The following is a 25,017-nucleotide window of genomic DNA, read 5'->3' on the forward strand; positions in this document are numbered from 1 at the left end:
CTTTGACTTGGGCTCTGTCTCTGACTCTGGCCTGACCTTGATATACATTCAATTATAGTTAGCATTGCGGCCTCTCTGGGCAATCATAACGAAATGTTTTCATTCATTTATTTAGCGATTTCTCTGATCAAAATCAAAAAAAAGTAAAAGTGCTAAAGGGGGAGAAGACTTTTTTGAAACTTTGATCACCTTGAGGATCCAGCGAAATTAATTAGAAACACCTTTGACAGTCTCCTGAATTTATATTACAAAATTCTCCGACTTTCATTCGATTTCTGATAAGAATTCCGATATAAAAAAAACATAACTCTGTTTTAGATATTTTTTTTTTTACTTTTTTTCGGTAGCCTATTGTTGTCTTTTGTTTATTGTTTACACCTAAACTTAAACACAAATGTGAATTTTGTCCAAAGTTCCGAAACGACGTTTGGTGGGGTGTTGCTGGATGGATGGATGGATGGATGGATGGGTGTGGTGCGACCTTCCAACGATTCAATGTTTCATGATGAGGGCCAAAAAGGTGTGTGGGCCAGTGTGCTAGCTAGCTCCGTCTGGGTTCTGGCCTAACGATCATCCTAGGATGGTTTTTTGTGTGTGTTTTGTATGTTGTGTTGTGCAGTGGATTTGTTGGAAGTGGTGCTGATGGAAGTGGTGGCATGTGACTGGACCGAAATCGAAATGTATTATTTTCCTGGCATTATTTTGACTACGCCGATGGCTGATATCTAAGAGATTAGAAGGATCTGAAAGGATTCAAATGTTAATTACTGATAATTGGTCTTAATTGGTGGGATTACCTCTGGACATCTGCCATTTGATGGACTGGGCGCAACTGCATCCAAAAGTACGTTATCCAAAAGGTAAGTTTTTGCTGGTCCGGATACACCCCAAGGCGCGATCGCAGGCTGCTCCTGTGCCCAACCTCTTGGACTCAACACAAAACACTGAATGAGCGGCCAGAACCCGAGGTGCACTATTTATACGAGTGCCTAAGAACGGACAGAGAGGGCCGAAAGCCAGTTTACTTTTACCCCCTGCTTGAGGTTCGACGATCCTTAAACTCACTTGATCGGGTTCTGTTTTTTTTGTTTTGCTGTGTGCTGTGTGCTGGTCTCGTCTCGTCTCGTCTCTCTCTCCTTTTGTTTTTTAGAGCTTGTGCTTTCTGTTTTTGTCTGGTTGCATTGTCAGTTCTCATTGTTGTTGGGCTCCGAGCAAGATAATGATGATGATGATGTTGAGAAGGGTTCGGCCTCGGCTTCGCCATCGGTCGCTATCGATGAAGAGTCCAGCACCCAAAATCTGAAATCTTCCACTTGATTAGTCAGTAAAATCGCATCGGCAAAGGGGTTAAGAGTGAGCAGTTTGTAGTTGACAGCAGTTGGCTAGCTGAGATTGGAGAACTTTTAACCTTGGATCACCCCTCCAGAATCCAGAATTGTTCTTTAACGGCAGCAGGTGTTTCCACATAGAACAGAGTCCCCACATAAATTCCTATTTAACTGTGGGAAGCTAGCGAAAGCAGAAGCAGAACCCTACAAACTTCAGCTAGAAACTGAAACAGAAACTGAATCGAAAGTTCCCCCGAAAGAACATTTATCAGTCATGCAAGTAAAGTCATGACCCCATAATTTCCGTTTTATATTACAAACAACAGATAAAAGCGAGGGATTCTTTGGATTGTGGTAGAGGAGTTCGAGTCCTTCGTCCATTCAAATGGAAATCTGCAAGACAAAGCTCACGATTTTGTGTCTGCCCCTTCAGACAAAACAGACACAGAGGGCCCATGGATAGGGATCGTCAGCAGGCCAAAGCAGTTCGTTGCCCTCGAATGAGCATCGCACCGCATCCTTAAAGGAGCGCGAAACAAAAGTCCTGCCGCCTCGTTGGACTGCAGCAAAAGCACCACAGGAATTGCATCGCTCTACGAGTGCGATTGCAGCAGCAATCCTTTTTTTTTTCCTTGAGCCCTATGATGTCTGTGAACTTTTTCCGTTGGCAGACAAAACAAGTTATGAAAAAAATAAACAGCAAATAAATAAAACAGCAAAACAGGATAATGTGAACGACCTTTGAGGGATCCTTTACAGGCAGGCAATCCACGGATTTCCAGAGAAATACTTTACTCGCAAAGGAGAGTTGTCCTAGTGGAACTTGTGGAATGTGAATTCAGAGAAAGAGCTGGTGGAATCTGAATGAAATTACTTAGAGTTAGATCTGAGTGTTAAACTGATAATAATCAGTGAATCCTGCGAATCAAATATATGCAAAAATACTCTAAATGTATAGGAAAAAGGTATATTTGATGGGAATCTTAAGATGACAAAAAACTGTTTTGATTTTCTTGATATGTGCAGTATGTCGTATGCATTTTGTTTATTGGTGCTGTCAATAAATAAATGTTCAGTTATGTAATAAAGCCAACAATTCTATGTACAACTCAGAGTCCTGCGGGTCCTACTAACATCCTAGTGGTGGTAGCTGACGGCGGGGGCAGCGTACGTGGAGTAGTGGGCAGCGGGCGCAGAGTATGTCACAGCTGGAGCGGCATGAGCGTAGTGGGCAACGGGAGCAGGGGCAGCATAAGAAGTATACTGGGCAGCAGGGGCAGCATAGTGAGCCACGGGCGCAGGGGCGGCATAAGATGTGTACTGAGCAGGAGCAGCATAGTGAGCCACGGGAGCAACGGTCTTGACGACAGCTGGGGCGGCATAGGATGTGTAAGCTGGAGCCACAGTCTTGACCACAGCTGGGGCGGCGTAGTGGGTGGGAGCAGCATAGTGGGCCACGGGAGCGGCGACGGTCTTCACCACAGTCTTGACATGCTCCAGGGGAACGCGGTTGACGACGGCGTTGAATCCGTTGATGGGGTCGGCGGTGTACTGGACGGTGCGCTTGTAGCCATCGGCATCGATCAGGGAGTACTCGCCGCGGACGACATCTCCGTCGCGCTCCTCCACCTGTCCCTTGTTGTCGCCGGTCAGCTTGTCATCGACTCCGTAAGAGAAACGGTACTGGGGATGGGGATCGTATTCCTCGGCAGCCTTCACCACCACCTTCTGGGCCACAGCAACGGGAGCGGCATGGGCATAGGTGGCCACCGCTGGGCCAGCGTGGTAGACCTGGGGAACTGCGTATCCGGCGCTGGCAACGGCCACGAAGGCGAGAGCGAAAACAAACTGCAAGTTGGAGAGTTGGAGTGAGGTGTGAGGTAGTCCATTAATCTGTGGGGGGAGAGCACTTACCTTGAATGCCATTTTTGGGAGGTGTGTGTGGTGTGGTGTGCTGTGCCGACTGGGTTCTTTACAGAAGTGAACTGGAGCTGCGAATGATACTTTTCTGGAAACAGACGTCAACTTTTATAGTAAATCAAGTTTGCAGCTCTGCTCCGGATCTGCCACGATCTCTGATCGGATCTGCTTTGATTTTGCCTTTGCTCTGCTCGGATTTGCTCTGCTCTGCTCTGGTCTGCTATGGTCTGGCTGCGAGTGAGCGTTTTATTTTCGCGGTGACAGCGAAATCTATTTAATGTTTTTCGACTTTGAATGTACGTAAAATGAGTTGCGGGGCAATAACTCGTACTTCCTGTTCGTGTGGCGCTAAGCTCTGTGGGTGTGCAAAATGCGAAATGTCTTGCTTGTTCTTGTTCTCTTTTTGGCCACAGATTCTGGAAACAAACAACTCAGCAGAGTGAAAGAGAGATCACAAAGCGAAAGGCTATTGAAGGGGTTGGGCTCTAATTATGCTTAACTTTCGATTGCCAGCAAATTCATTGAACCAATGTGATGGCAAAGATCCGTTTTAGTCACTAGGCGAATGTCTGTGATCTATCTTAGTTCTAGCAGATCTTTCATTCGATTGTTAACGGATATTTACTCCCACATTTTTAGCTCAACTTAAGCTCTGTTAATCCTCTTGAGAGGCGAATGTGTCGCAAGACCCTGTAGATCGTTTTGATTATGAATATTATAAAGGAACTATGTAACGTTTGGGCAGAGCATTTGTCAAGCTTCTTGGGGGAATATGTATCAAGGTTATTGAACTTTAACTTGGGGCTTAATATGGTTTCCGTTATGGGTAAAGGTAAAATTTGAGAGAGATTTTGAAAGAGATATTACATTAAATAAAACTTTTCAGAATGACAACTCTCTTGGAAAGATTATTTAGCATGCAGATCTGCCGATTCTTCTTATACTTCCCCTGCCTAATTTTCATCACCTCATTAAGATTACATCACAAACTTATCATCAATTTGGAACAATCAGACCGCAATGAAGGCTACCCATCAACAGACCACAACTGCATCTCTCCCACATGGAGGCTGTTCTCAAGTCCTCATCTCATGCAAAGATCTCTGATAAATCCCCATTGCTATTAGCGGATGCAATCATCTCTGGCAGCCACCAATTTGTACGTGGGCATCTGGCAGAAGGGAAATCCCGAATCCTTTCTAAATAATTATGGGCATTGCACTTGGCCTGGTCGCCTTTGCCATCCGTCGCTCGACAATCTCTTTGACTCTCCACCTCTTCCACGACCTGCGTAAACGTCTACGTCTACGTCAACGACAGCGTCAACGGCAGCAGCAGCAACAGCGGTAGCGGCAGCGCAGCAGTGACTGAGCGCTAATGTGGAGCATGATATGCAGAAGGCCACGCTTAAGCAGCTCCACACAGCGCGGACGGACCTGGTCGCCGAGGAAAGTGCATGCGAGTGGCTATAAATACGCTGGCCAGGCCAGAAGCCATATCATTCAGCCCTCAGTCTTCCTTCTGCACAGAACCAGCCCACAGCCCCAAAACCAATCAAAAATGGCATTCAAGGTGAGTTCTCCTCATGGTAGAGCGCCTGGAAACGATCTAATGAGTCCCTCTGTTCCAGTTCATCTTCGCCCTCGCCTTCGTGGCCGTTGCCAGCGCCGGATACGCAGTTCCCCAGGTCTATCACGCTGGCCCAGCGGTGGCCACCTATGCCCATGCCGCTCCCGTTGCTGTGGCCCAGAAGGTGGTGGTGAAGGCTGCCGAGGAATACGATCCCCATCCCCAGTACCGTTTCTCTTACGGAGTCGATGACAAGCTCACCGGCGACAACAAGGAACAAGTGGAGGAGCGCGACGGAGATGTCGTCCGCGGCGAGTACTCCCTGATCGATGCCGATGGCTACAAGCGCACCGTCCAGTACACCGCCGACCCCATCAACGGATTCAACGCCGTCGTCAACCGCGTTCCCCTGGAGCATGTCAAGACTGTGGTGAAGACCGTCGCCGCTCCCGTGGCCCACTACGCCGCACCCGCTGTTGCCCACTATGCTGCCCCCGCTGTGGTCAAGACCGTGGCTCCCGCCTACCACACCTATGCCGCCCCAGCTGTCGTCAAGACTGTTGCTCCCGTTGCCCACTACTCTGCTCCTGCTCAGTACACATCGTACGCCGCTCCCGCTCCAGTGGCTCACTATGCTGCTCCTGCTCAGTATGCCTCCTATGCTGCCCCCTCTGTCGCCTACCACCATTAAGTTCCACACCTGCCATTCCCCATTCCCATGCCCATACCCCATATTGTTATAGTTATACGAATGCCCCCTAAAAATACACAACAAATATTTCCCACATATACCGAAAGATTGTCTTTTCCTTTTGAACGACATCCGCTTTTAAGGATCTATTTAGTCTTAGGCGCCGGTGAGATCCGTTTGGAGCTGGCAATTTAATTGAATTGAATTAAGTTCGGTTCATTAGTGCTCCCATTCCATTCCCTTGCCAATTAATTTGGCTGCGACATTGAAATTCCGAGCTCCAATGGAGTTTCTTTTTCAATTATTCCATTTATACATTTACTACTCCATTTGCTACACCCGCAACGACTTTGACTCGCTTTGGCTCTGGAAATTGCCCAATCCTATCAGCAATCAATAAATCATAACAAATTCAGATCTGCGGAGCACATTCATACAAGTATGTCACGGATACAGCTCTGGCTTTCTGGTTGTATATTCTGTTGTAGAGGGGTTCGGAGCACGTGGTCAGCAGCTTCCGCTTGGTGCTTGAGTAATTCTGCAATTGTATCTAACGGATATACCAAAAGTACCGGCTTTTCCAGCGTCAAGTTCAATTCCAAGTTATGTTTCTATCATGACGTGGGGGATACGGTGGCTCAGAAACTGGTTTGACTCGCGGTCAGACACAAGTCAGACAAGATCGAATCTGGAATCCCGAATCGTTCTTATAATCGCATTTGTCGATTGTTGGGTAATGAATGGCGAATAAGAAGTAACAAATTTGTTAATTAAAACATTGTTTTTGAAAGTGAAATACACGAACTAAAGTTGAATTGAAGTGAACTGAAAGCGAAATTGAAACGGAGACAAGAGTGGCCTTAAAGGGTCATTGATTCTTGAATAAGTTCTGGACATTGGAATTACTTTATTAGGTACAAAATATAGTTTCAATTGGTTCTTTAAATCCCTTTAATTAGTCTTCTAGTAATGAGCTTACAATAAAGTTCTTTAGCTTCCAAGCGTATGCGGAATATTTTATTGCATCATTTGGCAGAGAGTTGAGTCACTTGCCCACCACTTTGACCATGATGGAGCACTTATCTATGCCGCAGTAATACCTGTAACAGTAATAGCAGTAATAGCAAAGAGAAAAAGCTTCAATCCAAAAGCTTCGGGTTTTATTTTGGACTGGGTATTGATATGGGTAAGGTGACCATACCAAACCATACCGCTTTTGTGGGTCATTCGCCAGAGGGGGAGGATAGAGTAGGAGATGGAGGTGTGTCTCTCTTCTGTGCATGTGTAGCTGTGTGTCAAGTGCAATGCTGGGCATCGATCAAAGTGGGATTTATTGGGTTACTTACATGACTAGGGAGTACCGCAGCACCGTCCCCGATCCCAGTACCGACCCTGATTCAAGCAAGTTGCTCGCCTAAGTCTTTCGTCTTTTGTTTGTAACGGGCTTTTGTTGTTGCTCTCAGCGTTTTGTTCGCTTATTCGTCTGTCCGTCCCAGAGTTTGTCTGTGTTCGCCTGACCGAATGGTGTGTCCGTCCGTCTTTCATTCATAACAATAGCAAAATGGGTGTGACTCGTGGGTGCAAATCATTGAGGGAAGAGCGAAAGAGAGGCAGACATGCAAACGAATTAAGATTGAAGTGATTTCCGTAAGCCAAAACGTGAAAAGTGAAAGAAAGGCCAGGAGAGACAATGGCCAAATGATGAGGTCTCGTTGCTGGCTCCACGAAAAAATTTGTCTATAAATACAAATGCAGCGGCAAATGGATTATTATTCAAGTCACACACTCCACAGAAGGAGGACAAAGCTTCGCTTCTTTTGCCCACTAACCTTAAACACTCGCAAAATGGCATTCAAGGTGAGTTTGCGGCTGATGTAACGCCTCTCTGGGCTTGGTAACAGTCCAAATATCACCCACAATATCTAATCATCCTCTGCCCACAGATGGTTGCACTCGTCGCCTGCTGCCTGGCAGCCGTGTCCGCTGGAATTATTCCACTGGAGCAGCACGAGCAGCAGCAGCAGCACGTCCTCTATCAGGCCCAGCCCCAGTACCAGCACCAGCCCCAGCCCCAGCCCCAGCCCCAGCATGTGCTCTACCAAAAGGCACATGATGTCCATGCCCACGGACATGAGGTGTACCCGGATGATCCCCATCCCAAGTATAACTTCGCCTACGATGTGCAGGATGCGCTCTCCGGAGATTCCAAGAGCCAGTCGGAGTCCCGCGATGGAGATGTGGTCCAGGGCGAGTACTCGCTCAACGATGCCGATGGTTTCCGTCGCACTGTGAAGTACACCGCCGACTCTGTCAACGGATTCAATGCCGTCGTCCATCGCGAGCCCCTGGCCCAGGTGCACCACAAGGTGGTGGCTGCTCCGGCTGCTGTCCAGTATCACCACGCCCCGACTGCTGTGATCAAGACACCCTTGTCTTATGCTGCTCCGGCACCCACTTATGCGGCACCCACCTATGCTGCTCCAGCGTACACCCCTCCCGCTTACACTGCTCCCGCCTACACCTCTCATTATGAGCAACAGCAGCAGCAGGAGCAGGAGCACCAGCATCACTATGCCACCTACGATACTCCAGCACCCGCCCATGCTGCCCATGACTCCCACGAGTACTACCATCATCAGTAAAGGGAGATCTTCCATCTGGAGAGCTGACAAGCGAAAGTATTAACCATCTTGCATATCCATTCCATTCTGAACTATCATTATACACATTTATTTAGTTGTTGATTAGTTGTTATATTGTACATATTTTGAATAAACTTTGATGAATTCATAAAAACTATACCATTTAGTGTTTGCAAAGTGGATAACGTGGATAAGTACCCATAAAATACCAAGGATACATTAAGGTACAACTAGAAATCGGGGGATGTAATCGATTTTATACTAGCTGTTGGATAACTTAAATTTGACACAAGGTAGGCCCCTCAGCATCTCTGACATTTCCCTACGCTTTTTTCACATATTGTGAAAAGTATTCAGTTCGTTCAAAACAGTCGAAAGACACAGATCAAAATTTAAAATTTTTCATTAAATTTGTAGTACCTTTTGGAAAAAAATGTAGGCTTAAAATTAGAAAAACATTTTTTGGTGCAAAAAAAAATATTAAAATCTATTGAAAAAAAAAATAAAAACAATGTCCAACTCACGAAAGCAATATTTCCCGGTAAGTACAATTTTGTTTCGAAATATAAATTATTAAATTCCTCGTTTTTCTCCTTCCAGAAAACCCTGAACACCAACACCTGCGAGAGATATCCACGTCTAAGACACACGGAGTTCTATCGCACACCAGAACCGCGACCCTCGGTTCAAAGCCAGAAGGCGGAACATGACAAAGATCGATTAAATCGTCTACCCAGTGCTGAGGCACCCGCACAAAGTCCTCGTATCCAACCACCGCGATACTCGGAAGAACGAGTACTTCGCGATAGCTATTTTTCCTAAAATGCAGCAAATGGGAGGTAAAATAATGAACAAATCTTTTGCTATGTGGAATCGTGGAAAATGCAAACATTATTGGGTTATTTATTTTTGTAATATTTTTGGGAGCGTTTTCATGGGGGTTAAAATGATATTTGATAACCCTAAAACCCACGCAACATTCTTTTCCTATTATCTATAGTATTTTCTGGTGATTTTATACAATTTACTTGTTTCTCTTTTACATTGAATTACTTCAAACCCTAACATACATAGAAGCGCATAACTTAAGTTCATTTGGATTACCTACAGATAAACTCAAGGCTATGAAAATATTTAATCTCGAAACAACAAACATGACTTGTAATATTTTGCACAGAATAAGCACATTCCATTGGAATAAAAAGATTAGGCACAGAACAAACGCTTCTCAAGTAATCCAAACAATATCACAAAATGTCCATCGAAACATATTCCAATGATATGTGAGATCAATTGGCATTAATTTAATGAGGTGTGAGATTTACATATTAAACACCACGCCAGTGTTTCCCGGATTGGTCATGATTCAATGCGAATTTTTGTTAGCCGCAGCTCTACATTCGAAGACCGGTTTTTGTGGGGTCTGGGGTCTGCTTTGCCAAAATATCCGGTAGCAACAATAGCACTTTTTGCAATTTTAATGTCGCACACAAATTGAATGTCAAATTACTTGAGGCATACCATACCATTGGCTCTGATATCAGTTTCGCTGTCGCTGTCGCTGTCGGTTGCGGCCAGGCCAGAGTGCGGCAACGACTACGGTGTACATACTCGTACGAGTATGTGTATGACTCTGACTCGATCTTGAGGTATGTCCAATTGCAAGACAAGACATAATTTGCTCCACATTCCTACACAAAGGTCTAACGCAACCACATTAGCGGCCAAATGCCGGTTCGCCCTCGATGCTCTCGGCCTTTCGCTCCTCATTGTGTGGCTTTAGCTGTGGCTGTGGTTGTGTCTGTGGCTTTGGCTTTGGCAATCCGCGTGGATTCAGCAGCACACTTGCACAGCCTCGACCATGCCCTGGCCACTGGCTATGGATTATGGTTTATAATTGAGTATAAATATTGAAGAACATAATTTGAGACATTAATGCCAAAACAGGATTCAGATTTGCAGCAAAGCAAACAAAAGACTTAGGCAAGGAACTCGTGCAGGGAGTGGGTCACATACTAATGTAAGAAAGAGCATAAAATACGAGCATTAACGATGCCCAGTATTGCACATGACACACAGTCAGAGGCAGAGATCTATTTATAGAGAGACACACCTCCATTTCCCACTCTATGCGAATAAATGATCCACAAAAGTTGTCTGCTCACCAGGTCCATGCCAAAACTACCATTCCACAATAAACCCCTTACCATTTCGAGCTCTCGGGCTGAAGCTTTTCTCTCTTGGCATTACAGATATTACTGCGGCATAGATAAGTGCACAATCATAGTCAAAGTGGTAGAAAAGTGACTCAACTCTCAGCCAAATGATGTAATGAAAATATCCAAATTCGTTTGGCAACAAAATAATTTCCTTATACGCTAATTTCTAGAATATTTCTAGAGATTTTTATATTAAAATTGTATCAATTTACTTTTTGATCAATTTTATTTCACAATCTTAATTGAAGAGGTCGGACAAGATGATGGGTAGCGAAGATGTCAATCGGCGGGCATCCAGCGCTACTTCGAGTCCTTATTCTTGACCCCTCCGATGTACAGAACCGAAAAAGACTTGTCAAGAATATCGTACTCCATTGGGCGCTGGGGTATGCTATTAATTTGATCGAAATTCAATTAGGACTACCTTTTTTCGCAATCGTTTATATTCTCTTACTTGATCTCCGAGTTGAACATTCGCTGAAGATGCTGATGCTGCTGTGGAATGCAAACGAGCTTCGGTGCCGACTTCAGTTTCAAGGCTAAGTCGCTATCCGAAGAGTGGAGCAGGTGGCTGTCGCTGGCAACCGTTTTGCCGGATTTCGAAGACATCATTATTACGCTAGTGTCTGTTTTTAAACCAAAAAAATTTTAGTATAGTTTGAATATGGAAAACAATTTCTATCCTGTTGAATAATTTTTTGTAAATAACTGTAATGTGTATGGAAACATCCGACTAAAACGGCAAGGCCAAGTGATGCATTTGATTGTTGGGAATTTTGAAATACCATTTGAATTCTCAAGGCTTCCTTTTTACTTCAATCTCCAGAATCTATCTACGAATCAATGACCCTTTTCGATTTCGTTTTTATTTCACTTTACCTCAACTTTAGTTCATGTATTTTACTTTCAAAAACAATGTTTTAACTAACAAATTTCTTACTTCTTATTCAAATTCATTACCCAACAATCGACAACAACAATCAATTCGACGGGCGTTTTTCTGCTGACTGAATTTTTTTGCCTTTGCATTTGCATATGAAAATATGACTAGTTTCGACGAAAAAAGTAACGAAGTGCGTGAAATAACCAAGCCAGAGTCAAAGTGCTACATTTAACTTAACTGAAAATTGCATTGCACGAGGCAGGAAATTTCCACCACTACAACTACAACGACAACAAGGTGAAGGCAAAACCAGGACAAGCAGCGCGCAAAAACGCACAAAAGAATTAACGAAAAATACCAAAAGGCAGACAAGAAATTGAAATTTTTCAACAGTGGAGTCCATACAAACAGCATCCATGAGCAAACCAAACTTCGAGCTTCCGTTGACCATTGATCCGGAGCATGAGTTGCGTTTTGTGGGTCCCTTCAATCGGTCCGTCGTCACAATGATGACCCTAAGCAATAACGCGGCTGTGCCACTGGTCTTCAAGATGAAGACAACAGCACCAAAGCGCTACTGTGTACGTCCAAACATTGGCAAGATCCTGCCTCACGGCTCGACCCAGGTGGAGATCTGCCTGCAGCCCTTCATGTACGATCAGCAGGAGAAAAACAAGCACAAGTTCATGGTGCAAAGCGTCCTCGCCCCGATGGATGCTGACCTGACCGATTTGAATAGATTGTGGAAGGAGTTGGAGCCGCAGCAGCAGATGGATGCCAGGCTGAAATGCGTATTCGAGATGCCCAGTACTGAGGAAAATGCAGAGAACACTAGCGGCAGCGCCGGCGGTGGCAATACGGTTACCAGTTACCAATGCGGTTACCAATGCGGCATTAAGTCAGAGACGAAGTTGTCTAGCAATGAAAAGGCCTCAAATTCGCTCGATGCCTCTGAGCATGTGGACTCCGGTGAGATCAAGGCGCTGATGGATTCCAACAGTGAACTACGAAAAGAGAATCTATACTTGAAGGATAAAATCACGCGCTATCGAAGCTCAGCGGTCCTCAAGCAACCGAACGAGTCCTATGCCCCAGTGCTGGCTGAGAAACAGATTCCGGTCCTTTATATTGCAATTGCCATTGCTGCAACCATCCTGGGTCTCTTACTGGGCAAATTCTTGCTCTGAATGCCATAAATTATCCAACATGCAGCAGAAACACTAACAACTACAGAACTACAGAAAACAAAACACAAAACACAAAACAAAGACAACACACGAAAGAGAACAGCAGCAGAGAGCAGCAGCACCATCAATCCGCAACAAGACGCAATAGCAGCAATAACAACGAGCGTACACGCAGAAGCGACAGCAAACAGCAGAAGCAAACGGAATAGGCGATACAACAACCATCAGCAGGAGAAGCAGCAGAAGAGGAAGCAAAGGAAACTCTTGAGGGGAGAGAAGAGAAAAGAAGAAAATAAGCTTCGCAGATGAAACATTAATTCTTAAAATTATTCAAAAACAACAACTACAAAAACCAGTTTAATCCAAAAAGTGCATTGCTCAGATTTTCCATTGCATTTTTTTTATACCCGGTACTCGAAGAGTAAAATGGCCATATCTATCAGATCCCCAATTTTGGATCCGATTGGATCATTATTATAGCCAAAATGAAGAAATTAATTTCCAGTGGCTGAACCCACCCCGTCATGCAGCTTATATTTGTTTTTTGCACATTCTCTCATTCACACTCTGCTTCTGCATTATGCGGCCTCTGCTTCTGCCGTCCCTCTGCCTCTGCCTCTGCCGATTTTTAACCCACCCCGTCCCGCAGCTTATATTTGATTTTTTTTTGTGTGCGTGCGCCTCTGCCGCGAGTTTGCAGTGTGTGGGTCTAGGGAAGGGGGGCGAGCTAACGGAGCGTGTTGGTGTGAGAAGTGTTGTAGATGTAGATGACAGATGACAGATGAAGAAAATATTTAAAATTTGACAAAACACCGCTAAGGTGCAGAAGTAGTAGGTATAAACGTTGTGACGCGTAAGGAGCGTCTCACACGTCCCTTCTCGTTTTAAATAGTTTTTTTTTAGCTAATATAACTAACTATATTTCTTCGGATTACTATTGTTTAACGTCTAGAGTATTGGAAACTCGTATCTCTTATTTGTTTTCTTTTATTCTTCAATCAGACATTTATTTTTTTAAAAACTAAAACTATATATTAAAAACCGAAATTTCGACAAAAAGCAAAAACAAACCCAACATTGTTAATGGAAGCAAAGCGATTTCAGTGTTATGTTTAATTGAGTTTGTTATTTGCTTTGAGAAATGTAATTGTTACTTAAGGAAAAGCACGAGCAAAATGCATTACAAAAAGTCAAAAAAAGCGCTTTGAAAAATCATATAAATAATAAAAGAAAGTCAAGAAAAAAAATAAAAATAATAATAATAAGAACAATTCGACGAGGTTCCAGATTCGATCTTGTCTGACTTGTGTCTGACCGCAAGTCAAACCAGTTCCTCAGACACTGAGTCTCCCACGTCATCATCGAAACATGAATTGGAATTGAACTTGACGCTAGAAAAGCCGGTACTTGGGGTAATTCTCCAAACGGAAGCTGCTGACCACGTGCTCCGAACCCCTCTACAACAGAATATACAACCAGAAAGCCAGAGCTGTATCCGTGACATACTTGTATGAATGTGCTCCGCAGATCTGAATTTGTTATGATTTATTGATTGCTGATAGGATTGGGCAATTTCCAGAGCCAAAGCGAGTCAAAGTCGTTGCGGGTGTAGCAAATGGAGTAGTAAATGTATAAATGGAATAATTGAAAAAGAAACTCCATTGGAGCTCGGAATTTCAATGTCGCAGCCAAATTAATTGGCAAGGGAATGGAATGGGAGCACTAATGAACCGAACTTAATTCAATTCAATTAAATTGCCAGCTCCAAACGGATCTCACCGGCGCCTAAGACTAAATAGATCCTTAAAAGCGAATGTATTGTGGGAAATATTTGTTGTGTATTTTTAGGGGGCATTCGTATAACTATAACAAGAAAGCGTATGGGGAATGGCAGAAATGGAATTTAGTGGTGGTAGGCAACAGCGGGGGTGGCATACGAGGTGTAGGTCGCAGCAGGGGCGGCGTAGTGGGTGGGAGCAGCATAGTGGGCGACTGGTGCAACGGTCTTGACCACAGCTGGGGCGGCATAGGTGTGGTAGGCGGGAGACACGGTCTTGACCACAGCGGGGGCAGCATAGTGGGCAACAGCGGGTGCGGCGTAGTGGGCCACGGGAGCGGCGACGGTCTTCACCACAGTCTTGACATGCTCCAGGGGAACGCGGTTGACGACGGCGTTGAATCCGTTGATGGGGTCGGCGGTGTACTGGACGGTGCGCTTGTAGCCATCGGCATCAATCAGGGAGTACTCTCCGCGGACGACATCTCCGTCGCGCTCCTCGACCTGGCTCTTGGAGTCGCCGGAGAGCGAGTCCTGGACATCGTAGGCGTACTTGTACTGGGGATGGGGGTCGTATTCCTCGGCGGCCTTGGCCAGCACGGGCTGGGCAATTGTCTTGACGACGGTGGGGGCGGCGTAGGTGGCCACGGCCGGGGCGGCGTGGTAGACCTGGGCGGCGGGCAGAAGGCCGGCGTTGGCGGCCGCGATCAGAGCGAAGAGGGCGATGAACTGGAAGCAGTTTATTATGAATTATGATCTTGGGTCTTTTCTAGGGTATTTCCTCTTAAGCGTACCTTGAATGCCATGTTTACTGGTTTGGTTTGGGGTTTGTGCTGCGTTTGCTGCTGCTGTTGGTTGCTGGAAGGCGAAGAGTGGACTGTGAGGGCTACTGGGCCAGCAGACTGCTTTTATACGTATATGGAGCAACTTCTGATAATGGCTGGCAATGGCCACGCTCTCTGCGTAATTAGTGCAATTCATTAATGCTAAACGTGGATGGCAAGCAGCACGAGGAGGAGAAGTGGTAGGAGGGAAAATGTAACATTGAAATCGTGCTCTATTGTGTCTCGCACAATCTTTGTGTGTTGTCAGCAAAATAAATTCAATTTATCCAAGAGATACGCGTATGCACAGATATTTGTGTGGCTCTTAAACCAGTTTTCTGCGCTGTTATTAAAAGATTAAATGGGGTAAAGGAGTGCATTAAAAAGGCTTCCCCAGTGCAGTGATTTTGGAGATGGAAGTTGAAATGGCAAAGTTCTATAAGCTAAGAACATTTTGAAATAATATTCGATGTTTTGTTTTAGAATTGTATATATGATATTTATTAATTTATAACAGAGCACCAATTAAATTGCGAAACTTCGAAGTTTGGTTTATTGCATTTCCATCTCTACAATCTCTTCTCTCCTTAATCCTAGTTCTAATTCAAGGGAAAGGGAAAGACTTTCCATGTCAGAAGCTACAACTTTTGTTTTTGGCAGCCACTAATTAAAATTGGATTGTTGTAATCAATAATATGCAGCTTTGGTTTTATAATTAAAGTCTGCCATTTTAAGCAGAACCAAAGAGTGGAAGCATGGTGCGTGACAATTTTTACAAGCCCCCAGTTCCAGTCGCCAGTCCCCCAGGTGGCATTCGAGGCGCCGCGACAGTGAGCCAGCCACCGAGGTGAGGGCACACCACCGCCAAAAATGAATTACAATTAGGTGTCATCAATGTCATTGGATAGCATATAAATTCCGATGGTCCGAGACGGGTTAGACATTCAGTGTTTGGCTTTAGCCCAAGACAGCAACTGCAGTAAATCCAATCCTCAAAAATCCATTCCGAAATGGCAGCCTGCAAGGTTCGTGTGGCTAAACCGAGGACTACAACAGGATTATCAGTGTACTAAATCTCCTCCTCCTCATCTCTCTACCATGTAGATCGTGATCGCTTTGGCTCTGTTCGCCGTGGCAGCCCAAGCCGCTGTTCTGAGGACCGTTGCTCCGGTGGCAGTGGCCCCAGCACCCGTCCTGGCCAAGACCGTCGAATTGGAGGAGGTGGATCCTCATCCCCAGTACTCCTACAGCTACGATGTGCAGGACTCACTCTCCGGCGACAACAAGGGACACGTGGAGGAGCGTGATGGAGATCTGGTGCGCGGCGAGTACTCCCTGATCGATGCCGATGGCTACAAGCGCACCGTCACCTACACCGCCGATTCCATCAATGGATTCAATGCCGTCGTCCGTCGTGAGCCCATTGTTGCCGTAGAGGCGGAGCCATTGATCAAGGCTGCTCCCGTGGCTGTGGCAGCTCCGCTAGTCCGCTCTGCTCCTTTGGCCGTGGCTGCCCCTGTCGTACGCTCTGCTCCTTTGGCCGTGGCTGCCCCTGTCGTACGCTCTGCACCTTTGGCCGTGGCTGCTCCTGTCGTTCGCTCTGCTCCTCTTGCAGTTGCCTCCCCCATTGTCCGCTCGGCTCCGTTGGCACTTTCCTCTCCCTTTGTGCGATCTGCCCCTCTGGCGTTGGCTGCTCCAGCACCCATTCTTCGCACCGCAGCCTATGCCACGCCTTTGAGGTACACAGCCCCCGCCTATACCGTTGCAAACTTGTAAAATGGGACAAGAATTAATGTAAAGCCTGCTTTTGTTGTTGTTAATGAATATAAATTGTGATTGTTAATTGTTAATTTGCATTGTTTTATTTATCTAAAGTAATTATGAGGGTAAGTAGGCTTTGAAGATACTCTTCTTATCTTCAATTTCTCTTTGGCATATTTAATGTTTCCAGAACTCTTCTGTCAACTGTTGTAGAGCTTCTTGTCTAGGTCATTTCCACATTGAAACACTCTTTCGGACACTCCTCTTTTATGTCTCTTTAAGGTATCTCCCTCTCTCTCCAACCCAATCAACAGATCAATCTGGTAACACAATATCGCACTCAAGGCAGAATAGTGAAAGTTTCGCCTATGACACTAAGCCGCACAGGCCCCACATTTGCATGCACCCCTTAAGATTGCATAAATAAATATAAAAATATATATATATATGTCTATCGCATTACGTGGGCCATTGTAAATGCCTCGTTTCGAGTCAATTATTTAATAAGTTAAAAAATACACAAAAAAGTGATATCAAAAGTGACAAAACTGATTTTTTGGCCAAAAGCACAATGAATCAGTTTCAATTTCGCTTTTTTGGAGTTTCGCACTTTTTGGTGGGTATAAAAAGCAGTGCACGTCGACCAGTAAATCATTCCACAGCTTCACCGTCTTCGATACAGTTACCGGATACCCACTAAAACCAACTCCAAACCTACCAAATTCAGAGCCATGGCCTTCAAGGTGAGTGATCCTATGAGGGATAATTGTTTGATTTATTTAAAATTTCGGCTGCTTACTTTCAGTTCTTTGCTGTTCTCGCCCTCGTGGCTGCCGTCAGTGCTGGTGTGGTCCCTGTCCAGCAGGTGTACCATGCCCCCGCCCCGGCTGTGGCCTATGCCCATGGACCTGTTGCCGTGGCCCATGCCCAGCCCGTGCTGGCCAAGCACGACGATGAATACGATCCCCATCCTCAGTACAAGTTCGCCTACGATGTGCAGGATGCGCTCTCCGGAGACTCCAAGAGCCAGGTGGAGGAGCGCGACGGCGATGTGGTCCATGGCGAGTACTCGCTGAACGACTCCGATGGCTACCGTCGCATTGTCCAGTACACCTCGGACCCCGTCAACGGATTCAATGCCGTCGTCAACCGCGTGCCCCTCGATCATGTCAAGACTGTGGTGAAGACAGTGGCTCCTGTGGCCGTTGCCGCTGCCCCACTGCCAGTGGCCTACCATCAGCACCACTAAGGATCACGGCTCTCACTCATTCCCATCATTCCCCTTAACGAAATGTTTTAGATGAATAAATTGTTGAATATTTGTAAGCTCACAAATTGGAGAGTGTTTTCAGACGGGGAATCGTTTATTTAACGAGATCTACACGCTACCCTTAATCCTTGCCAAAAGAAACATCAAGTCCAGTAATAATGTGGCATTACCGTGCCACTTCTTGAACACATAAATTTTGTAATCAATTTTCTGGTAATAACTCATTAAGAGCCACGAACAAATTGAACAGGCGTTGGATCTCGTTGGTCCGACCCATTTTACACCAATCAACGAAAATTGAGGCAGACATCCGATCGGAAAGAAACGCATTGGAAAGAAACATTTCAATAAAAGCCATCTGCGTTCGAGGGCTTATTGAATTTTAATGCATGTAATGTACTTTTCGGCTTGGATGTGCATTCAATGCGTGGTGATCGCGACTAGGACGGGGGGACCCCCTTGAAAAACCAGCTAAGGTCAGCTCGTACCTTTCGCCAAGTCTGAGCCTGGTGTTCGACTCGGCTGGAGAATGATTTACGTGACATTATTGGGCTTAAATTGTTTCCTTTATCTTAAAGTAGCTACCAGATAGCAGGCGGCAGACTTTCGAACGTGGGCAAGTGCAAATATGCCAAGGCAGAGGCCCATCCGACACATGACTGTCACACAAGTGGACAGGGGACACCAAACCAATGTACATCGAGCCACGGACAGCAAAGGTTAAGGTCAAAGTCAATTTTCATTGTTAATTACCGTTGAAGTGAGCGCAGAAACGGACCCGCTGCCAGTTCGTGGCCGCTGCGTTCCCATGCTTAGCATGTAAGTACACACAGTAGTCACAACAACCAACAGAAGCACTGCCGGAGCTTCAAAGATCCACAGTAGCAGTACGAACCTCGTATGGCAGTGCGCATGCGCAACGACTCGCATCGAGGCCCATAAACGTTTACCAGACGAATTACAGCAATACTCGTGTCGCATTAAAAATCCAGCCCAGAGCAAAGCCAACCCAGACCCAGACCCCGATCAGTGCGCTTAAGACCCGCTCACACTAGGCCCCATCGAATGACTACAAAATATTAATTTCTTCTGGGGTTTCCCCCGCTCGGAATGAACTTGGCAACAATTTAGTGGCCACTCGAAATAAATGTATTTAGCTTAGTGTAAACACTTCTTGTCTTGTCTTGTCGCGAAATTTTCTGCGTTCTTGAACGTGTTGGACTCCGCTTTGTGTTGGCCATTTACGTTGACATTATTCATTGTTTCACTTTTGTGGACTGAAAGTGTTATTTTGTCGGTTCATGTCGAAGAGTGGAGCGTTCTTTCTTGCTTGCAATGTGACCTTGAAAACGTCTTGTAGCTGAGCGAGTGAAAGTTAGTTTTCGGTTTCTTTTGAGGAAGCTTTTTGGGTACTTTTCAGTGGGACACAGCAGAAAGAGAGATGATTACTTGTTCGACCCAAATGAAGAGAATGATAACAAAGGGGAACATTAAAAAGAATGACAAAACGATTTGGAGAGTACTTTCGAAGAGTTTATGAAAACTTGAAAAATAACAACCAATATATGGGTCGCTTCCTGTTGGGATATGAAAATACAATATATGGAAACAGCATTCAAAAGAATCGAAAATGTTTTTCCCTTTTAAACTGTAATTCCCAACTAGATCTTACGATCCATATTTCAGCTATTCATTATTTTTATCGCCAAAGCAATCAGTTTGAAGATTCCGAATATTTTTCAATATATTCCCCCATCCCAAAAATAAATAATATTTGTGTTTAGTTTTGCATTCATTTAAATCACATCCATTTATTCAATAACAACTAACGGCAATTATCGGGTCGTGGCGCCTATTCGGGGGCACTTCAATAGGCGTACGAGATAAGAGGCGAAGCGTACTGGGTCTTGACGAAAGCGGGTCCGGCGGCGACCAGAGGAGCGGCCTTCACGATGGGTGCTGGGGCAGCGGCATAGGTCAGAGGAGCTGGAGCATAGGCAGCTGGGGCAGCAGCATAGGTGAGGGGTGCCGGGGCAGCGTGGTAGGCAAGGGGAGCTGGGGCAGCGGCATAGGCAGCGGTACGGACAGCAACTGGAGCGGCAGCCACAACGGGAGCGGCGCGGACAACTGGAGCTGGGGCGGCGGCGACGGCGGCCACGAGGGGCTCACGGCGGACGACGGCATTGAATCCATTGATGGGATCGGCGGTGTAGTCCACAATGCGACGGTAGCCATCGGCGTCGTTGAGCGAGTACTGGCCCTGGACAACATCGCCGTCGCGGCTCTCGACCTGGGTCTTGGAGTCACCGGAGATGGCATCCTTTACGTCATATCCGTAGGTGTACTGGGGATGGGGATCGTACTCCTCGACCTGGGCGACGGCGGCCAAGGGTGCGGCAGCCGGAATGAGGCCAGCGCTGGCCACGGCGATGCAGGCGGCGATGAGGACCACGAACTGGAATTAAGACATTTTCACAATTTAATACACTTTTCGATCACTTGATATCACAGGCGTATAGTCCTTGGGCGGGGTGGTGTTTCAGCCTTACTTTGAATGCCATTTTTGGATTGTTTTTGGGGGGGTGTTGCTCTAGATACCGTAATTGGTTTTGAACTGATTTGAACAGCGTCCAACTGGGGCTTATATACCGAATTGATGGCAGCCTGCCCGATGACGGCGTGCACTTGCGTCACAAAACGATGCCGACAATATCAAAATGCGAGACGCTCAAGACTAGAAGCAGTTGCCCCGAACTGAGGGGATCGTGTTTTGGTTAGTACGATGGGCGGCCGAGCCAAGGCTGAGTGACGATCGGTGACAAAGGCCCCCAGCCCAAGCCGAGCCGAGGCAGCAAAATGCCTTCTTGATTGGATTTGACTTGAGCGGCGACAAATTAATATTGGCCTCAGAAGTCGCATGCCCGAACGTGTGCACTCCAGCTCCAGCCTTTGAATCGATCATCATGATGATAATGATGATCATTCGCTTTCGAAAAGTGCTGCTCGTTCGCACTATTATTATCGTATCGATATCGTATGCAGCGCATGCGCAAATGCATAACAACGGTTTTTCAAATCGTCTCTGCACTTGCACCCCCAACCCATACCCATTGACCATTAACCATTAACCATTAACCATTATATGGCCATCCGCTCTCCACCCTCCTTCGACAGTTAGCGACCTTAAACGTTTATTTTTGAGTCGGTTTGTCGCTCCAGTTGAACGTTAATGGGATTTCGAGCTCATGTTTATTGTGTCTACTGTCGCACTTCCGAATGCCCACCCAAACAAAGACACGTCAATGCTGATGACTGCTCAGGCATTTCTGGTGGATATTCTTTTTGGATTGGACACGGTGTGGGAATGATATTATTGGGGAAGTACTCTCGAGTTATTCTTATCGACTTTTTGTGGCAATATGCTGATCATTTCCTAGCCAAGTATGATGGAGATTATTGTAGGGGAACTACAAATTTTGTAGACCAATTATTAAAAAATTAATTAAGTCCACAGATTATAAAGAAACGACTCTCAACAGTTTTATTAAAATAAAAACTTAAGTAAGCAAAATAAAAATCTAGAAAACATAAGAAATGTGCTGAGGATGCGTGGCATGCAGCGTATTTCTCAGCAGGGGCACATGATGCGAGATAATGGCCTGCGATGGGGCGGCATGGTGCACCACGTGATGAGTAACGGGCGCATGGTGGATCACCGTTGAGGCCGGAGCAAAGGATCGATGGACCACAGCAGAGGCCGGAGAGTGGGGCTTCAGGACGGGCAACTTCTTCAGCGGCTGCAACTTAATGGGAGCCGCAGGCCGAGCCACCACTGCAGCGGCAGTGGAGAGAGGCTCACGGCGGACGACAGCATTGAAACCACTTTCGGCATCCACGCTGTACTCCACAGTGCGACGATAGCCATCGGCATCGTTGACTGAGTACTGGCCACGGACTACATCGCCGTCTCGGGTCTCCGATTGGGATTTGACATCACCGGTTTCGCCATCCTGGACATCATAGTTGAAGGCGTACTGTGGATGCGCATCGAAGGTATCCTCGCTTCCGACTGATTTCACGGGAAGAAGACCCGCCTGGACCACGGCAACAAATGCCACAAAGAATGCAATCTTTTAAAGATCAATAAGTTAGTTAATTTTAATGGAAAGTGCCGCACATCGATGCTTACTTTGCTGAACATGACTGGAAGCTCTTTAGGAAGATAATTTAGGTTTGTTCCTGACGGTCGCTGACTTTACACACAATTTATTTCGCTGCGGTCTCCAGTTTATATAACACGCTGGATGCTCATTGACCCAATGCCACACTGCCCTCCTTCTGGAGGGACAGACAGAGCCGCCTGGACCTGTTACCGTTCTGTGCTCTGCTCTCTACAATGTGGCAAGGTCAGCGCAAGGAGAGACCTCCAGTCTCTCACCTAATTGGAGTCGAAATGCTGCAACAAGTTTATCAGACAATCGACAGGTTTGGCAGACCGTTTTCAGCTGCTTTCCGCCGTTGGCCCTTTCATAATTTTGCGTTATTACTCGACAGGAATTCTGAATTATCATATCTGCGCTTCATTGAAACGGCCTAGAGATTGATGGTTGGCCCAAGAGTATTCCATAAAGTATCTAAACAGCAAGCAGACTTGATAAAATACACATAATTGAATAATGTTGCACACCTGACGACAAAGTCAACTTTAATTTTGATAAGATTCCCATCGTTTCGCCCGTACACGGTGCTACTGGAGAGGCATCTATGAAGAACTGTTTTTTAAGAATATAATTTATATGATGCAGATTTTGACTCAGATCAAGGATATATACTTACGGTGTATGGAAGAAACTTACTCTTGCCTCAGTGTCAATTCTACATGTATGTTACATCCATCATACCACATAAATATTATATCTGCTCCGAAAAGTATGCCACATTTTTTCTATCTTTAATTCGAGAACATGAGACAATTTTCATTGGCTCAAAATTTTATTGGTTGCCATTGGTTAAAAATCGAAATAATTACTTTGATACAATAACATCGACAATTGTAACATTAATATTGATTTTAAATGTGAAATGAATTTTCTTAGCTGTTTAAGTTCCCCATTTTCCATTATGTATGCATGTATAGGTAAAAAGAATCGTAAAAGTTTATGGAAATCAAATTGAATAAAACATATAAAAGCCACAGTTGTTGTTTGCTTATGTAAAAAAACAAGGGGTGGATTGGTTGCGTTCACTCGCAGACACAACATGTGAGCAATTCAAATCTTTGAATCAAAATTATTTGTTCTCCGAAATACAGCACCTACAGAACGCCTTTTTGTTGGCCTTTTTCCCGTCGGAAACTACGTCTAAAAGCAATTCACATAGTGCTACAAATGTACATATGCACATACTCGTACATCCCATCTCATGCCGTGAAAAGCAGAGTGCAGTAGACACAGCAGGCAGCCAGCATGGCTATTTATATATATTTATTCTATATTGAATTTTAATACCTTTTGGCAAATATCAGTACCAAATCGTCAAAAACAAGAGGGAAAAGGTGTAGCTTTGCGGCCATTTGCTCATGATGTTGCCTCCTTCACCACCAACACGAGAAGTGCTGTCAGCACAGCTAGTTGTCCCGCTCCCACCGCATCCGAATCTAAAATGAAAGATTGTTTGCGCTGGATTTAACTTAATACAATGCCAGGCTTTATATTTAGTGGGGTGCTTTTCGCATAATTTTGCATCTTAAACAGCCAAGGTCGTAGACGGGTGCCCACTGGCAATGTTTACATGGCTTCAAGTTTCACGCGGGATTAAAGTAGAGCCTGTATGGAGTGTAGAATGGGTTGATCTCTGTGAGTAAAGAATATTTATAATGTCTAGAATTTCGAAAGGAATAATCTTCAAGGCATGTTATGATTATTCATGATTCTCTAATTTGGGTTAGTTTGTTTATTTATTTGAGGGGGCGGGTTTGCTTAAGTATTAAGTGATGTTAAGGTTTTTTTATATTTTAAGGATGTGTTTCAGTCAGAAACTGGAATTTTAGGTGTCAATTTAAGTGTTTTCTCAGCCACATAATTTTCAATAGCTAATTTTGTACCGGGTACATATACAATTTAATATGGTGACAGAGTATGTATTTTGTTTACTTAGTAAGATTTCTGAAATTGGAAAGGTATTTATCTTGAAAAGCCTGACTAAGAAGATTATTATTACTTTTTATTATTTCCCCTACGGGGCCTCAACTGGGATGCAACTGTGAGACTGCCATCCTACCGTAATAGACTTCTTTTAATAAATCTTCCATCCTTAGTTAGTCGTAGAAAAATGCTTGGTGTAATTTTTATGCACAACTTGATCAAGGGGGATGTAGACAGCCCTGACTTGCTGAGCCGCATAAACTTTAGGATTCCCATTAGACCCACTAGAAACTTTATTCCTTTGTTCTTCCACTATGTAGATCGAATTATGCCTCAGCGCCCCTCGGTCGGTTGGCAGGAGGAGGGCTGCGTTCTGCTGGGTTCCGCGCGTAACAGGCTTTGGCTTGGTGTCGCATGGGCCACTTGATGGTGCAGTCATTGCATATCAACGTCCAGACATTAAAATTTGTACATTTTACCACATGTAATTTGTATATTTTCTTGTTTGTTAAATTTGTTTTTTAGAGTCAAGGCCATACCTTCAGAAAGTGCATACATAATTTAAGAATTTGCATATGAAACCATTTTACTTATTAAAATAAAATAACATAATTTCCCAACTGCTGACCCGTGTGCCGGTCTTAGGGCGAGGGAATCCCTAATAACTGTAAAAATATTTGGGGCGCCGACAATTGAGTGGATCAATCAACAAGAAGAGCTACCAGCAAAGGTGGATTTAGGACTTCGCATCGACCACAAAGGGGCATGTGATGAATTCGCTCTCTAATTGGCTGCAAACACAG

General features: G+C 45.1%; 10 protein-coding genes and 1 long non-coding RNA gene across 11 annotated transcripts; 6 read left to right on the forward strand and 5 right to left on the reverse strand.

Annotated features, from left to right (window-relative positions):
* Positions 1-503: 503 nt before the first annotated feature.
* Positions 504-942, reverse strand: LOC117586227. The gene is made up of 2 exons (XR_004573985.1): positions 798-942; positions 504-743 (listed from the first exon to the last, which is right to left on the reverse strand). It is a non-coding gene; the product is annotated as an uncharacterized LOC117586227 (long non-coding RNA).
* A 1,401-nt stretch (positions 943-2,343) lies between these two features.
* On the reverse strand, positions 2,344-3,314 carry LOC117586223 (cuticle protein 7-like). Its single transcript, XM_034276160.1, has 2 exons — positions 3,243-3,314; positions 2,344-3,176 (listed from the first exon to the last, which is right to left on the reverse strand). Exons 1-2 carry the CDS (start codon positions 3,252-3,254, stop codon positions 2,466-2,468), a joined length of 723 nt encoding a protein of 240 aa, XP_034132051.1. The 5' UTR covers positions 3,255-3,314; the 3' UTR covers positions 2,344-2,465.
* A 1,447-nt stretch (positions 3,315-4,761) lies between these two features.
* Positions 4,762-5,594, forward strand: LOC117586224 (larval cuticle protein A2B-like). The gene is made up of 2 exons (XM_034276161.1): positions 4,762-4,820; positions 4,879-5,594. Exons 1-2 carry the CDS (start codon positions 4,809-4,811, stop codon positions 5,506-5,508), a joined length of 642 nt encoding a protein of 213 aa, XP_034132052.1. The 5' UTR covers positions 4,762-4,808; the 3' UTR covers positions 5,509-5,594.
* Positions 5,595-7,266: 1,672 nt separating this feature from the next.
* Positions 7,267-8,214, forward strand: LOC117586221 (pupal cuticle protein Edg-84A). The gene is made up of 2 exons (XM_034276157.1): positions 7,267-7,365; positions 7,452-8,214. The coding sequence occupies exons 1-2, from the start codon at positions 7,270-7,272 to the stop codon at positions 8,148-8,150; spliced, it is 795 nt and encodes a 264-aa protein (XP_034132048.1). The 5' UTR covers positions 7,267-7,269; the 3' UTR covers positions 8,151-8,214.
* A 386-nt stretch (positions 8,215-8,600) lies between these two features.
* Positions 8,601-9,056, forward strand: LOC117586226. Its single transcript, XM_034276163.1, has 2 exons — positions 8,601-8,691; positions 8,751-9,056. The coding sequence occupies exons 1-2, from the start codon at positions 8,662-8,664 to the stop codon at positions 8,970-8,972; spliced, it is 252 nt and encodes an 83-aa protein (XP_034132054.1). The 5' UTR covers positions 8,601-8,661; the 3' UTR covers positions 8,973-9,056.
* Positions 9,057-11,344: 2,288 nt separating this feature from the next.
* On the forward strand, positions 11,345-12,642 carry LOC117586222 (vesicle-associated membrane protein-associated protein B/C-like). Its single transcript, XM_034276159.1, has one exon. The coding sequence runs from the start codon at positions 11,669-11,671 to the stop codon at positions 12,437-12,439; it is 771 nt and encodes a 256-aa protein (XP_034132050.1). The 5' UTR covers positions 11,345-11,668; the 3' UTR covers positions 12,440-12,642.
* A 1,626-nt stretch (positions 12,643-14,268) lies between these two features.
* Positions 14,269-15,080, reverse strand: LOC117586225 (larval cuticle protein A2B-like). The gene is made up of 2 exons (XM_034276162.1): positions 15,011-15,080; positions 14,269-14,945 (listed from the first exon to the last, which is right to left on the reverse strand). The coding sequence occupies exons 1-2, from the start codon at positions 15,020-15,022 to the stop codon at positions 14,343-14,345; spliced, it is 615 nt and encodes a 204-aa protein (XP_034132053.1). The 5' UTR covers positions 15,023-15,080; the 3' UTR covers positions 14,269-14,342.
* An 886-nt stretch (positions 15,081-15,966) lies between these two features.
* Positions 15,967-16,890, forward strand: LOC117586120 (larval cuticle protein A3A). The gene is made up of 2 exons (XM_034275984.1): positions 15,967-16,065; positions 16,145-16,890. The coding sequence occupies exons 1-2, from the start codon at positions 16,051-16,053 to the stop codon at positions 16,814-16,816; spliced, it is 687 nt and encodes a 228-aa protein (XP_034131875.1). The 5' UTR covers positions 15,967-16,050; the 3' UTR covers positions 16,817-16,890.
* A 428-nt stretch (positions 16,891-17,318) lies between these two features.
* Positions 17,319-18,126, forward strand: LOC117586165 (larval cuticle protein A2B). The gene is made up of 2 exons (XM_034276066.1): positions 17,319-17,544; positions 17,607-18,126. Exons 1-2 carry the CDS (start codon positions 17,533-17,535, stop codon positions 18,048-18,050), a joined length of 456 nt encoding a protein of 151 aa, XP_034131957.1. The 5' UTR covers positions 17,319-17,532; the 3' UTR covers positions 18,051-18,126.
* Positions 18,127-19,850: 1,724 nt separating this feature from the next.
* LOC117586582 (larval cuticle protein A2B) lies at positions 19,851-20,724 on the reverse strand. Its single transcript, XM_034276750.1, has 2 exons — positions 20,621-20,724; positions 19,851-20,526 (listed from the first exon to the last, which is right to left on the reverse strand). Exons 1-2 carry the CDS (start codon positions 20,630-20,632, stop codon positions 19,939-19,941), a joined length of 600 nt encoding a protein of 199 aa, XP_034132641.1. The 5' UTR covers positions 20,633-20,724; the 3' UTR covers positions 19,851-19,938.
* Positions 20,725-21,606: 882 nt separating this feature from the next.
* Positions 21,607-22,272, reverse strand: LOC117586401 (pupal cuticle protein Edg-84A). The gene is made up of 2 exons (XM_034276433.1): positions 22,261-22,272; positions 21,607-22,201 (listed from the first exon to the last, which is right to left on the reverse strand). The coding sequence occupies exons 1-2, from the start codon at positions 22,270-22,272 to the stop codon at positions 21,650-21,652; spliced, it is 564 nt and encodes a 187-aa protein (XP_034132324.1). The 3' UTR covers positions 21,607-21,649.
* Between the last annotated feature and the right edge of the window lie 2,745 nt (positions 22,273-25,017).

The sequence above is a fragment of the Drosophila guanche genome, unplaced genomic scaffold (assembly GCF_900245975.1).
Source record: "Drosophila guanche unplaced genomic scaffold, DGUA_6, whole genome shotgun sequence".
Classification (NCBI taxonomy): Eukaryota; Metazoa; Arthropoda; class Insecta; order Diptera; family Drosophilidae; genus Drosophila; species Drosophila guanche.